Consider the following 16,445-nt stretch of genomic DNA (forward strand, 5'->3'; position numbering starts at 1 on the left):
AACGATTTGCTCCTGCGTAAATTCTTGCACTAATTTGTCAGGAGCAAATCAACTAGAAAAAATTGTTGCCTGACAATGAACTCAAAATAAATAACGTTGAAATTATAATTCTTTGTTTCAGAGATTGGGAGAGAAAACCCTAAAAAGTTTATGAAGAGATGCAAAATCCTCCCAAAATAAATTTCAATCGATATCTGAATATATTTTCAGTTGATTAATCAGTGAAGATGAATTAATAATATTAATAATTGTTTTCAGCACTCAAAAAGTAGACATAGATATTTCAGCACGTGTGTCGAATCTCTTGATGGATATTCTGTAAGCTATTTGTTATTCCATATAAATTGAACGAACAACATTTGTGAGAACACAATCTTGATTTCAAAGCACCATGTTTCTGAAACAAGTTGTGTTATTATTTTGTAGTACTTCACATACTTTCATAAAATTCCATAAAATAACTCGACATGTTGATGTATGATTTAAAATTAATAGCTTGCACAGTAACCATTTTTTTCAACTATTCGATCAATTTGCGTTTGATAGAAGGTACTGATTCAAAAGATTCCACCTAGAAGTATTTCTTCGCTTCATAAAATTTTATAACTCAATTTGGAAAAACCTACAAAAATTGTCGTTACGAACGGTAACGCTCTGTTGTATTTAATATTAGGGTTGCCCATTTTGACCAAAAAGATTTTATGCACAGAATAACTCTAGAGCCATTTGCTGAGGGAAATTTAAAAAATTTACCTGAAAGTATTTTTTCGGATCATACAATTTTATACCTCAATTTGGAAAAATCCAAAATTGTCGTTATGGAAGGAAATGCTCTTATCCTATATTAGGTCGTTTTCACAACATTTTATTCAGTTGAATCTCAAAGTTGTTTGAATCAGCCTATATAACTATATAACTATGTTGATGAGGGGAGGTTAATAGTACATCAAACAAAGAAGTATAGGATATCCATGGATAGAAGCAATTTCTGTAAGCTAGCCTCAGTTAGCCCTAACTACTATCTGGCTATATCTATAAGACATATTATTGAGTGGTTTCAGACCTCTCATAGTGTGATGTCCCAAAATATATATTCAAAAAAGAAAAAAATACATAACTATGAATTGTATTGAATTGTCATGAATTGTATTGAATTGTCATGAATTGTATTGAGTTGTCATGAATTGTATTGAATTGCCATGAATTGTATTGAATTGTCCGTGAATTGCCGTGAATTGCCATGAATTTCCTTGAATTGTGTGAATTGTTGAATTGTCTGAATTGTTTTATATGCTATAATAGGAATTGCGTGAATTGTCTGAATTGTGGTGTACAACATTTTCATGACCGGTTCACCCCTCGAACGTTAGGCAGTTCTTAGGCAAAATAAATTTTTACAATAAGTATCTGATGACTCACACAATTATATTAGATCCACTACATAATCTTTTGAGGAAAAATAAAAAATTCATTTGGACTATTGATTGTCAAGAAGCATTTGATAAGATTAAATATTTGCTTTGTTTTCAACCAGTTTTGGGAATATTTGATCCTATTTTACCTATTTATATATACAGGGTGGGCTTTTTAAAACGGAACAAACGAGACAACCACCTCAATTGTTGAAGAAAGTAATTACTAATAATAATTATTTCGTTGTTTAATGTTGAAAATTAATGGTTTCCATCGTAACCAAAGAATGAATTAGTCAAATAATTGATGATTTCACATAGCATGGTTAGCGGAATCACTGGTACTGTACGAAATTCAAAATTGAATATATCGAAAACAAATGCATCAAATGAGAAAAAGATTAATACGCTGAATTCAGGATGAAAAGACCTTTCAAATGAGGTATCACTCACCCTATCTTTCCTATTCAAAATTTAGGGGTTGGTGTTTTAACACTAAGGGTTGAAGCGATATGGTTGTGAATTTGACCTTAAAAGTTGTCCCCCTCGAAACAGAAATCGACATGTCCGGGCATTTTTTCGAAATAAATTTATTCCCCCTGTTATCTCGTTCGTTTTGTTTTAAAAAGCCCACCCAGTATACAGATGCTAGTTTGAAAGGATCGGAGCAATTTTGAAAAAGCCCCAAATAAACGGAGAAGAAAAACCAATAGCATACTTCCCGAAAAAACTCATACTTCTCGAAAATGAAGCTCAAAAGAAAAAAAAAGCAATTTACCTAGAACGCCTAGCCATCAAAGATTGATAGAAAAAAATTTTTCGGTTTTTACAGATCATAAACCGTTAGAAAAATTAAATGTGAAATGTAGAACGGACGAAGATTTAGGAGATTTAATTTATCATTTATCCGAGTGCAATTTTAAAATTATTTCTTCTCCAGGTAAGCACAAAATCGAGGTTGACTGTTTGAGCAGGAATAGAGTCCTAGAACCTGATGAAAATGAAGATGAGCAGTTGAAAATAAAATCATAAGCTTGAAAGAAATATCGCTGTGGGCGACTAAAACAGTAATACTATGGCTAACAGCCTTCAATGGCAAACAATAAAGAAAAGAAAGTTCTCAAACCCTTCGCCAGAAATAAATGAAAATTCACCAATTGAAACCAGCAATAGATTCCAATATCTCAACAAGGAAAACGATGATATTACAGAATCACCACCGAAAATACCAAAACCACCACCCATTTTTATACACGGAGTTACAAACTTCCCAGAAATGATTGAACTTCTATCAACCGCTATTGTTGATGAACAATATTATTCAAAAACTTTGACCAACAATTGTGTAAAGATAAACGTCACAAATCCAGAAACCTACAGACAACTAGTAAAATTCCTGAGAGAAAAAAACATCATCTTTCATACCTACCAAATTAAACAAGACAGAGCCTACAGGATAGTTGTCAGACACCTTCATCCCAGTATTCCAACAACTGACATAAAAGCAGACATGGAAAAACACGGACATAAAGTCAGGAACATCAGTATTATAAGAGATCGAATGAAAAATCCACTTCCGTTTTTTTATGTGGACTTGGAACCAAACGAAAACAATAAAGACATATACCAATTGGAGTTCATCTCAAATCAGAAAATAAGCATCGAACCACCAAAAAGAAAAAAAGAAATTATACAATGCACTAGATGTCAAGAATATGGACACTCCAAAACTTATTGCAATAGACCATACATGTGCGTAAAATCGACTCCAGCAAGATGTGCATTATGTGGGGTTGATCATCCGTCCAACTACAAAGAATGCCAGGTATATAAACTCATATCGAAAACGAAAAACAACAATAAAAACCCCCTGCAATATGACAGACAACAGAACATTCCAGAAACAACTCAAGAAACAGAACAACAACCAAACAAACAACCAACAAACAAACAACCAAACAAACAACCAACAAGCAGACAACCAAAAGGAATGTCTTACGCCCAAGCCCTTCAGCGAAATAACGAACATGAAGATCCACCCTCTCAGAGACAAAACTCTTCCTTAGAAACCATGATGAATAGTTTCCTTTTCGACCTGAAATCCATGATCACGCAGATGATGAACCAGAATCAGATTATCTCAATCTGCTCACAACACTCGTGAATAAACTTCATTAAAATTCAACAGCTTCATCCGCATAGCTTCATGGAACGCGAACGGCCTTCCAAACCACAAAAATGAGCTTAAAGCTTTTATGAACCTATATAAAATAGACATAATACTGATATCAGAAACCCACTTCACTGAAAGAACGTATTTCCAGATCCCACACTATACTACATATTTTGCCGAACATCCAAGTGGTAGAGAGCAGGGTGGGTCAGCTATACTTATTCGGAGCAATATCAAACACCATACACTGCCAAATTTTGTCACAGAAAAAATACAAGCTACAAATATAACAGTACACACAGAAACGTGGAGCTTCGACATATCAGCAATTTATTCACCACCACGACACAATATAACCGAAAACGAATATACGGAGTTTTTCCAAAACTTCAGGCGAAGATTCATAATTGGAGGAGATTGGAATGCGAAGCATAACCACTGGGGATCACGGCTAATGAACCCTAAAGGACGCAACCTGAAGGAGGTGATAACAAGAAGAAATCTTCAAGTGGTTTCGTACGGAACACCAACATACTGGCCAACTGACCCGAACAAAATACCAGACATCCTAGACTTCTTCGTCACAAATGGAATAAATAGGAATTATATGCAGGCTGAACCAAATGCAGACCTATCATCGGATCACTCACCAATCTTGATGACCTTGAGTACAACTGCAATGTTCCGGGAGAAAAAAAGTACACTCACAACATCTAAAACCAACTGGAAACTATTCCAACAAATAGTAAGTGATAACATAAGACTAGACATTGAACTCCAAGAAACGGAAGAATTAGAAGAAGCTGCAAGGTATATAACAGAAATAATTCAGAGAGCAGCCTGGTAATCCACACCAACCCCACCAGAACAGGATGATATCGAAAAGAAATTACCACTGCGAATTCTAGAACTGGTAATTGAAAAACGACGAGCTAGAAGTAGATGGCAAAGATCCCGAAACCCAGATAAAACAATTTATAATCACTTATGCAGAAAACTACACAAAACTCTTGAAGATTACTACAACTCCCAATTTGAACACCACATTCAAAATATAGACAACAACAGTGAGCACTACATCTGGAAAGCCACGAAAAAGTATAAGAGACCTATAACACGAAAACCTCCAATCCGAAAGACAACTGGGGAATGGGCCAACTGCGACGAGGAAAAATCAAAAACCTTCGCTCTACACTTGTCAAGAGTACTCAAACCGAATGATCCGCACCCAGGCTACAACGAAACAGAAGTTGAGTCTTTCCTCGATGTTGCGTGCCAGATGTCATTCCCCATAAAGCCTTTCAAACCCAAGGAAGTTCTTCAAGAAATAAGAAGACTAAAAAATAAGAAAGCCCCTGGTTTCGATTTGATTACTCCAGAAATTTTGAAGAAACTGCCACAAGAGGCTTTACTACTTCTCAACAATATATTCAACCATATGATGAGCCTTTCCTACTTCCCGACTATCTGGAAATATGCCGAGATAATAATGATCCATAAACCGAACAAACCTGAAAACGACGTGGGATTTTACAGACTCAATCAAAAGATTGAAGAAAGATATAGATTTTTTCACAATACTACCCAACCATCAACTTGGATACAGGAAAAACCATTCGGCAAGCCATCAAATACATCGTGTGATGAACACCATATCAAGAAGCCTTGAAGACAATAAATACTGTACAGCTGTATTCCTGGACTCATCCCAAGCGTTTGAAAAGGTTTGGCATAATGGTTTACTCTTCAAATTGAAAAAACTTCTCCCACAGCCATACTATTTAATCATGAAATCATACCTTACCAACCGATATTTTGCTGTGCAACAGGGTGATGCTCTATCTGAACCAACTGAAATAAAAGCAGCAGTACCACAGGGAAGCATACTGGGTCCACTGCTTTATCTGATATATACATTAGACATTCAAGAAAATCAGAACACTACGATAGCCTCATTTGCAGACGACAGAGCAACACTCACAGCCCACGAAAACGCAAGTACAGCTTCCGAAAAGCTCCAAGAACATCTGAATGAACTGGAGAAATGGTATCGAAAATGGCGCCTTACCATCAATGAAACAAAATCAGTCCAAGTCACATTCACCAACAAACTGAACATATGTCCACCAGTTAAGATAAATGGGAACCAAATCCCAGTTAGAACAGAAGCCAAATATCTGGGAATCCACTTAGACCAACGACTCACCTGGAAACCACACATTCAAGCTAAGAAGACCCAAATTAATATGAAATTTCGACAAATGTACTGGCTAATAGGCAGAAAATCCAAGCTATCTCTCCAAAAAAAAGTATTGATTTACAAAGCCATAATTAAACCCATATGGACATACGGGATTCGATTCTGGGGATGTGCCAAGGCATCGAACATCCAAATAATACAGAGAGTCCAATCCAAAATCCTTCGAGCCTTAACAGATGCTCCATGGTACGTCTCAAACTTCACCATACATAATGATTTGAAAATCCCCTTCATTATTGATGAGATAGGAAAACGCTCAAAAAAATATCTACAAAATCTGGAAGGACATGAAAACAGCTGCGTAGACCAACTAGCGGAAAACCCGTTCAACAGAAGAAGGTTACGAAAGTGTGAATAAGAAGTTTCAATAAGTTTGATAACTTCTACATGACATTTTGATATCACCATATTTACTCATTACTTGTGAAAAGTAGATTGTAAATTTCAATAAAGGTTATTATAAAAAAAAAAAAGCAACATAGACTTGAGAGTTGGGAGAAAAATCGTGAAAAGGGATGTAATACACTCAAGAAAAATAAGACGAAATGAGAAAATAGTATTATCTGAAATACTAAGTGGGAAATTTTTCAGGTAAATTCATGAAAAATACTGTCATATAATAATAATAATGTTTATTTATAAACCACAAATTTACAGTTTCAGTGAAAATGAAGATACAAAAATTAACCAAAAAAGAAAGAACAACTAAACAGGATAAACCCCCAAAACCATATGGTTGTGCGGAGGCTCATACTAGCCATCTCAGAATGAGTAGGTACAGAATTTACTACTGATGAGTAACTAATTTATCAGCATTTTTCCTATTCTATTCACAAAGTTAGCGATGTTAAGTCTATCAGTGTTCCTTAAATAATTTCTTATAGTACCACTAAGCAACCTGAAAGAATTAAGTGAGTTCAGCCGAATTCTCAGCTCCAGAGGTAAAGAGTTGAGTACGTACGGGATAAGGAAAGTGTGTGTTCGTTGTCAGATGTGCCCTAGATGACGAAACCTTGTGTTGTGTTCTTCCTCGAGTATCATAATCGTGTTCCGGCTAAGTGAGAATATTTTTGTTCTTATACGTGTATACCAGTAAAGTATAAACATATGTCTACCTCATACCCATGACCCCTGCCTCCAGATAAAGTTTATCCGTGGGATATAGTCTTTCCTTTTGTAAAATAATTCTAATGAATGTATTCTGTCTCAAGTTTATATTAATAAATCACCCCATGCCAAAATGCCATAACGTAAACGGGACTCCACCAATGCATGGTACAACACCTTCAGATCTCTTCTCTCCAAGATTAGACACAAGAAGCGAAATCGATATAAAAAGTTCCTCAAAGTAGCAACAACACTGTTAACATGAACGTCCCATCGCAGAAATTGGTCTATGTTGACCCCCAAATATTTCATGAAGGTGACCGGGGCAATTTGCAAGTTCCCGCCCACATTTCTGATCCTTAACATGTCGAAGAGGGACAGGTTAGGTTTATAAATGGAGAATGGCAGATATTAAGTTTTCTCAAGATTAATTGTGAGATATTTGTCACTGACAGCATTGAATATTTTTTCCAGCTCCCTTTCTGCTCTGCACCTCAACTCCCAGTTTGTATCCCTATATAGGAAGGCTGTGTCGTCGGCATTTAATGGGTGACTAAGAAAATCGCCAAACTTTACCATCTGGGTTCTGTCCCTCAAATAATTGTCAAAGAGTTTCAGCGGAACACCACGTACACCCACGCCCTCCAAGATGTCCAGCATTATAGTGTGGTCCACGGTATCAAAGGCCTTGGAGAGATCCAGGAACACACAAAGAGCCACTTCGTCAGAGTCCAAAGCCTTGTAAACTGTATCGCACAGCGTGGATACAACGTCGGAGTTGGATCTTTTCTTCCGAAACCCAAACTGTCTATCTGAAATTATTTTATGCTTCTCTAGGTAGTTTCGCAATCTCTGGTAACTCAGGGTGGGGGATTGTTTCATCACTTTTGTACTAGATTAAAACACTCGAAATTGTAAAATGCTTTATTGAAGAGCATGTCATCTCTTCATCGCAGTGGACTGTACTCTACTGACTCGACTTGCACACTCGCGGTGCCCATCTGCCTTTTTATTACTTTTTACAATGTTGCCGGATCACTAACATACCACCTGCCTTGAAATGGCTACATTTCAACAAAAACAAAAAAAAATACTGCTACAAATAATGTTTTTAAAATGAAACAGTGTTGTGAATACATGAACAATATAATGGTAAGTATGCATACAACTAAGTTTTTTCTTTCAATCTTAAATTTTAACATTTCTTCTTCTCGCAAATTGAGTTCATATTCTCGTCAATAGGAAGAACACACACTTTTGTTACAGGCCTTTTGAGAATGCTACCGTCGCTGTAGCGCACTGACACAACGCGCACAACGCTGTCATCACCTGGATGGAGACTTACGATTCTTCCCATTTTCCACATCAGAGGAGGTACGTTGTCTTCCTTTACCAATACCAATGCTTCATTCTTGATGATGTTGGAACCATTGACCTTCCATTTCAACCTAGTCTGCAAGCCATTGATATACTCATTGCTCCATCGTTTCCAGAATAACTGTACCATCTTTTTCCTCTGCTGATACACCTTCAATCGACCATCAGGAATATCTACATAATTAGATTCAGGCCCGGTACTTTCACCTTCGAATAAATTTTATTCAACGAATAATGACGTACCGACATTCGATCTATGACAAATAAACTCTTCTAATTAAGTTTCAATGACAGATTTATTCGATGAATAACACTATCTGAAAGTGAAAAGACTGCATTTTTACTTATCCTAAGAATAAGACTTAATAAATGCGAATAAATTTATTTATTCGCACGTGAAAGTACCGGGCCTCAGGCAAACTTGTGAGGGGTCGCCCAATGAGAAAATGCGCAGGCGTGAGTGGAGACATATCATCAGGACTAGAGGAAAGGGGGGTAAGTGGTCTGGAATTGAGTATGGATTCAATCTGACACAATATTGTTGAAAAATCTTCATAACGCAATTGACTATTACCTATTATTCTTTTTAGATGATGTTTCGTACTCTTAACGCATGATTCCCAAATGCCTCCAAAATTGGGCGCCTTTGGTGGAAAAAATTTTCAAGTTATCCGCTCATTAGTGAAATGCGAAGTGATCAAATCACCATTAGACTTGAAGAAATTCAAAAGTTCATTGTTCGAGCCTACAAACTGGGTTCCATTATCGAAAAAAATCATGTTTGGTCTTCCTCTTCTACTTATAAATCTCTTAAAACATAAGAAAAATGCTTGAGTACTCAATTCTGTCACTAACTCAATATGGACTGCTTTTGTAACCATGCATACAAATATGCCAATCCAAGCCTTGGTTACAGTTGGCTTACGAGCCTTACCTTCCTTCAAATAAAAGGGACCAGCGTAATCGCATCCTACATTGATAAAAGGAAATGCCTGAGATAGTCTTTCTGAAGGTAAACTACCCATAATGTACTCGCAAGCCTTTGGGTTTGCCTTAAAACATCTAACGCATAGATGGATAATTTTGCGGGCCACATTTCTACCTGCTAACGGCCAAAACTTTTCTCTTATCGTGAATAATAATTGTTGTGGACCACAATGAAGTAATTTTTGATGCTCATTGCGCATTATAGAAATTGTAAGTGGATGGTTTTTAGGTAAAATTATTGGATGCTTTTTATTATAAGCAAAGTTCGCTCTCGAAATCCTGCCTCCTACCCGTAAAATATTTTTTGAATCAAGAAACGGATATAAGCTTACAAGTGAACTTGAATTTTTCACACATTTTCGTTTTCTTAAATCAGATATTTCTTGACTAAATGAATCAAATTGAGCTACTCTTAATAAAGTGTCGAATGCTTCATCTATCTCGCTTATACTTAAAGGACCAGCCTTCGTATGACTAGACTTCCTTGCATTGAATATAAATCGCCAACAATAGGCAACAACTCTTTTCAGTTTTCCTAAATCCGAGAATTTCGTGAAAATTGAATCATCATTGTTCGAAGCAATATTTGAAACCGTTCTTGTTTCTGGAATTTCTTCCAAAGTATTACAGTCTTTGCCTATAGGGTATTCATCACTGTTTAATTGCAACCAACAAGGACCTTGAAACCAAAATTCAGTTAGATCACTCGCTACGGCGCCCCTTGATATCAGATCAGCAGGATTTTCTTTGGATCTGACATGATACCAATCATTGCTGTCCGTCAAATTCTGTATTATCGATACTTGATTTGCTACAAAGGTTTTCCATCTCTCCGGCGAACCCTTTATCCAATGGTATGCTACAAGCGAGTCTGTCCAACAAAATGTTCTTTGAAATTCTATTTGCATTGCAGTTTTGACCTTATTTAATAATTTTGAACCTAAAAATGCCGCACAAAGCTCTAATCTCGGTAGTGTTAATTGTTTGATAGGTGCAACCTTACTTTTTGAACAAATCAAGTGACATTCTTTTCCGCTTGAGCCTTGACTCTTTATATATATATGCATGCACCGTAACCTTTTTCAGATGCATCAACAAATAAATGAATCTCTAAATATCGTGCATTTTCACAAACAACATGTCTAGGAATTTTTACAATTTTTAATTCTTGGAGATGAGTTAAGAAATCAATCCAATTTCTATTCAAACTGTCTGATACTGAATCGTCCCAATTTCCTTTTTCTTTCCAAACCAACTGAAGAATGAATTTAGCCTTTATTACTATAGGACTAACCAAGCCCATGGGATCAAATAGCTGACTGATTGTGGATAAAATTGATCGCTTTGTTATGTTTTTACTCTGTTTCAAATCATTTAATTCTCGATTTATTTCATACTCGATAGTATCAGAAGATGCATTCCAACGCACACCTAAGGTTTTACTATTTTGATTTTCACTCAAATTAAGTACGCTAGAGTTAATATCCCTATCAATATCGAAACGACCAACAAGATTAGGTGCGTTTGTTAACCATTTTCTCAATTGAAACCCTGATTCTCGCAATAAATTTGTTACTGTTGATTGTAACTGTAAAACATCTGATTCATTGTTTCCGCCATCTAAATAATCGTCAACATAAAAATTTTATTTTATAGATTTAGCAGCTGCTGGATATTTTTCCGCATTTTCATGACCTATTTGTTGCAGTGCTCTAATTGCTAAAAAACTAGAAGACTTACTCCCTTAGGTAACTGTCAATAGTTCGTAACATTTTAATTTTTCTGTTTCAGAATTCCGCCAGAAAATTCTTTGAAATTTAGTTTGACTGTGGTGAAGCCATACCTGTCTGTACATTTTGGAAATGTCTGCCGTTATAACGTAGGTTGGTACTCGAAATCTTAAAAGTATATTATCAATCAGTTCACTTTGTATAGAAGGTCCTGATAATTGTAGGTCATTTAAAGAAATATTATTGTCTGATTTTGCTGAGAAGTCAAACACAACTCTGCATGGGGTGGTATCACTATCCTTTAAAACTGGATGATGTGGAACATAATATGCTGAACCATCATCTTCGAGATCATTGATATCAACCTCTAATTCCCTAAGGTGTCCTAATCGTAAGTATTCGTCAATAAAATTTATGTATTGTTGTTTAACGTTTGCGCTCTTTGCCAGTTTGCGTTCTAAGTAATAGAATCTTTTAATTGCCATTTCCTTTGATTTTCCCAATTGAAAAGACTCATCCTTAAATGGAATTTTTACTACAAATTTATTGTCTGGAGCTCTACTGAAATTTGAAATGAAATGTTTCTCACAAACATCATCTCTTATGTCAATGTTTGTACAATTTTCAATTTGCCAAAACTTCTCTAAGTTCTCATTCAACAACTCGTTCGCTTCATTGTCATTAATTGCCACGTTACTAGAAACATGATTCGTTGCTCTTAATCCAAAGTTACTTATCTCTTCGCCTAATATCCAACCTAATTGGGTGTTTTGCAATATCAGACCGTTGTTAAGCCTTATTTGCTCCATGAGTAATAAATGATAGAATATACCTACTCCGCACAAAATATCAATTTCTTGACTCTTATTGAAATCTGGATCTGCTAATAACTTATCTCCCGGAATGTTCAAAACTCTTGAATTAAAGTCATGACTTGGCAAATATTGTGTGATCTTAGGTAAGATAAGACATGGAATAGTTTCAGAATATTCATTTACCACAGAGTATATGCTAATTATCATCTTGTACCTAGCGATTGCACTGAAACTGTTACCAATACCTGATATTGTGTGTTTTATTGAAATTTTTTCCAAACCTAACATATTTGATAATTTTTCAGATATAAAATTACTTTGTGAACCTGGGTCAAGTAACATTCGTGCCTTTATGAATATTCCATATTTATTTTTAACATTTATTATTGCAGTTGATAGTAAAGACAATGTTTTGCTGCCTGCCATGGCTGCTAATGATATTGATTCAGAAGTATTTATTTCCGTTGAAATGCCACAAACATTATCTTTAGTATTGTCACGCTTACATTTATTCTTATCCGTGGTATTGACTCGACTATTAGCATTAGATTTATTTTCGTAGTGTAATAAAGTGTTGTGATACTTATTGCATTTTCTACAGCTCGATCTGTTGCATTCATTAACGCTGTGATTGGGATTTAAACAATTTTTACATAACTTGAGCCTTTCACTTTCTTTCACTCTATCCTCAATATTTAAACTCAAAAACTTGTTACATTTAAATATAGAATGATCTTCCTTACAAAAATAACATGAATACTTTTGATTTGTTTTTTGTCTCGTCAAAAATGCGTTCGTTTTTCTTTCTCTAAAACCTATCTTATGATTTTCTTGTTTTTTCTCAGACTTTAATCCTAATTTATCTAATAATAAAAATTTTTGTTTCAGGAATTCACTAATCTCGTCCATTGTGGGTAATTCACCTTTCAGGTTAAAACCTTCCCAGTCCCTCCTGGTCCTGTTATCGAACTTTGAGACAATTAAATGTTAAAGGACTGTATCCCACTCCTTCACTGGTTGACCAAGATTTTCTAAAGATCGCAAATTCTTAGTGAATGAATCGTAAAGATTTTTCAAATCCGAACTATTTTCTTTTGTCATTACTGGTAAGTAGATAGGCAACACCGGTTCGAGCGCAAAAAGAGCAGTTTTTACATGTAAATTCCCATAAGGAAGTCTAAGGTCGATTTTGCAGAAATCGGTCAATTTTGAAAATTGTCCCGTTCAAGGTCATCCAGTAGGCGGGTCTGAGAGGGTGAGAGGGGAGTGGGGGAGAGGGTGATGAGTTTGACGATGAGGGGTGTGAGATTGAGCGGGTTCGAGTTCGAGATTTTGTTTCGTACTTTTCTAACTTCGGGATTCGAACTCGGGACTTTTGCGTTACAAGATAGATAGATAGGTAGGTACCTTAGCGTTGGTATTAGAGATACGTCATGCTTTTTAAGGTGGTAATGAGGAGATATGTCGCTAGTCAAATAATGTAGAACAGCTGAATGCTTTCATTTTTATTTTTCAAATCATGAGTGAAAGGGTAATGGTGAGTCATTAATTGAAACCTTGTGAAAGAAAAATCATTTATTTTATTCACAGTAACATTGATATTTGTTTGATTAAAACAGAGTGATCACTGAAAAAAAAATTTATATCATATAGTCAACAATTTTTCCAACATTGAAATCTTCTTCCTAGGTTCATCATATTCTTCAATCTTGCGTATATTGAGTGAATAATGACCCCACGGTAGAGTGTTGAATGTTCCGGTCACCAAACATCGTTTATCGTCCTCAGGACTTAAAGATATTTTTTCCTGTGTCAGTGAATACACATGATGTTCCTTCGCCTGAATTAAATTTTGGGAGATAATTTTATATGTTTCCATGTTTCTAAACATTCAATGTAATCATCAAAACATATTCTGTTCTTAACGATTGATTTTTTGATACCCTTAGCTTTCTTAGTGGTACCATAATTTCGACACATGGATTCAATTTCATCCGCTTCATACTCTTCTTCCACCCATTGTTGTTTTTTCATATTGAGATCATCCGTAGAAGTTTTCGCTGCATAGAGTTTAGACCTGAGACCAACATAATCGGTCATAGGTATTCCATTGTTTTCATCCTTCATCATTCCTAATACCTTTTTATTAACTTGAGGAATACCGTAAGAATTATTCTTGGGATAATCTGAGGTATCAAATCTTTCATAACAATCAAGTTTCATTCTTTCATAAGGATCTTCAGAGACCTCATAAATAAGAGAATCGGTATCAGTATATAAGATGGTACAGCCAGCACTGAAAGCTTCATTCATGTAGTGGTAATGGAAGTCATAAATAGTAGTTTTAGCCAAATCCAAGATACTCATTCCCACATAAATTGGCTTGTTCAAATAGATCTGCAGCTTTTGCATTTCAACAGCTACCAAGTTCTCATTGAAAATAACACAGTTCTTGAATTCAGGTTTGGTTTCCATCCCATATCTTCCTTTCCATTTTGTCGGAAGGTGGACATTAACCCTTTTCCGAATATTCTCCATCGTTTTTCCTGTAACAAAAGTAAATAATATGTAGATATCAGTATAGGAACTCATATGAATGTAATTTGAATGGATATAACAACATACCAAAAACAGCGTTGTTCATCAGTTTAAAGAGATTCTTCTCGAACTCATTTTTGGCATTCTTTCTCAGATCCGTATTGAGGTCGATGTAAGACTTGAGCCATGTAGATTGCTTGAACTTGAGCACTCGATGTATTTTTGTTATAATCAATCCATTCTTCAATGCTTGCTTCAGATTTCTATAGTGGATGATATATTTCTTCTTTTGATGTAATGTGGCCATAAGTTTAGCGTTTTGCTGAGATGCATAACAGGGTGTTTTAGTTTTAGAGTTGTAATGTTCTGGACAGAATGGAAGATCTTTGTGTACATCATGCAATTCTCTAGGATATTCGAGATCGACTTCTAAAATATAACCCTCCGAAGCATCATCAGGAATTTGCAAGACATTTATATTTGTATCGGTCCACGTAAAACCGCCGTATGGTAGACATTGTGACATTGCCCATCCATATTGATTGTTAACATCAAAGTACATGAGGTAATTTTCTGGTTTAGTTGAATCATAGTTTGGTATATACTTGTTGTTCGCATGTGCTCGTCGTTTACCACATACTTGACTAAGGCCGCCCCGAATGCCTCTTTCAACAAACAAAAACATATCAACATCTGTGAGAAGTTCTAATTCCTGTTTTGTATATTTCAACATAGCATCCCACGTATATCCTGGTAAAGTAAAATAATGCGCAGGATCTAATCCATAAGTCTTATGGCAGCTCGATCGAAATTGTTCGAATACGTCAGCCAGCAATAGAATGTCAGTTTTCATGTAGAGATCGCTGTATTCTCCCAAATTCTGACATTTAAATTTATTCCACACAAGTTGTGCTCTCTCATATCTTCTTCGTGGACATTGCCTACCATCCAATTTGTTATAGAATGCTTCAATAGGTGGAAGAGAAGTTTCATCGAATCGGTCATGGGAATCGATATAATCATATGGCATTACCCCTTTGTTCGTAAGAACACTGATATGTTCTTCAGATTCCTCAGAAAATTGTGTTTTCAAGTTCGGAAACTCTTCTAAATAGGACGCCAGTTGGTCTAAAGAAGAAGCCATGAATCGGAAACTATCAATGAATCGGAAATTAATGTGATAATCATCATAGTGTTTGGTGAAACTGATATATTTCTCCTTGGTTATCGGTAACAAATCGATTTTCCCTTCCATTCTTGTGACAATATCTTGTATCAGAAAATAAGCGTCATATCCACTTAGGTTGTGAAATACTACAGGAATCATGTGACTATCCTTATAATTTATATTACATCCCTCATGTGCTGCTCCACGGTAAGTCTTTTCGGGGATGAGATGATTATGATCTCTTACTTTTTTATCTTCAGGTTTGAACATTTCTTCACAAATATGACAGTGAGTTGCCTTCCGAAATTCGACTTCCTGTTTTGGCGTCATATCGATATCGTAGGGACATAGGAAAACTGAGTCAACGTCTCCAGCAAATTTATTCATCTCATCTGCAAACCATTTCATGCAATTGGGACCGCGATAAGAACGGTAAAAACTCAGAGAATCATCATATGAACACTTTACATAGTATCCTACAGCTGCAGCTTTATGTTCTTGATAGTTGTTTTTAGTGTTAGTAGGTTTTAGTATGCTCTCCAGATCTGCATAAATAATAAAAGGTACCATCTCCTTGTTTTTATGATTTTCGAATTGTTTCCTATCTCAGGCATCTTTATAGCTGTTTCATTCATGTTTCCACAATCCTCTGAATGACTTTTCAGTTTTTCTTCTGATCGGAAATATCGTAGACATCTATCACATAAGAATTTCTCATGTTCTTCCTTGCTCAATTGACTCGATACCAGACGAGACAGATTTTTGATCAATAAATAATGGTATCGCACTGGAGTATCATCGTTTGAATAATGATCTTGTATAAGGAGTAAGTTGATATGTCTATTCATTTTATTTTTTGTTAGCTATGTTGGCAATGC

The 16,445-nt window shown here is 35.6% G+C and overlaps 2 protein-coding genes and 1 long non-coding RNA gene across 4 annotated transcripts in view; 1 reads left to right on the plus strand and 2 right to left on the minus strand.

The window, feature by feature from the left end:
• LOC123318072 (TBC1 domain family member 16) overlaps positions 1–16,445 on the minus strand; it is a 443,130-nt gene that overhangs the window by 290,347 nt on the left and 136,338 nt on the right. The gene's annotated exons all lie outside the window — the stretch shown is intronic.
• On the plus strand, positions 11,069–11,438 carry LOC123318080. Its single transcript, XR_006538247.1, has 2 exons — positions 11,069–11,199; positions 11,271–11,438. It is a non-coding gene; the product is annotated as an uncharacterized LOC123318080 (long non-coding RNA).
• LOC123317617 lies at positions 13,707–16,137 on the minus strand. The gene is made up of 2 exons (XM_044904222.1): positions 14,487–16,137; positions 13,707–14,407 (listed from the first exon to the last, which is right to left on the minus strand). Exons 1-2 carry the CDS (start codon positions 16,135–16,137, stop codon positions 13,707–13,709), a joined length of 2,352 nt encoding a protein of 783 aa, XP_044760157.1.

The sequence above is a fragment of the Coccinella septempunctata genome, chromosome 7 (genome assembly GCF_907165205.1).
Source record: "Coccinella septempunctata chromosome 7, icCocSept1.1, whole genome shotgun sequence".
Taxonomy (NCBI): Eukaryota; Metazoa; Arthropoda; class Insecta; order Coleoptera; family Coccinellidae; genus Coccinella; species Coccinella septempunctata.

Coding starts and splice junctions, on each gene's coding strand:
- LOC123317617 (XM_044904222.1), bottom strand. CDS start 16,137: ATGGTACCTTTTATTATTTATGCAGATCTGGAGAGCATACTAAAACCT. Junction 14,408..14,486: donor GATGAACAACGCTGTTTTTG/GTATGTTGTTAT, acceptor CTTTTGTTACAG/GAAAAACGATGGAGAATATT.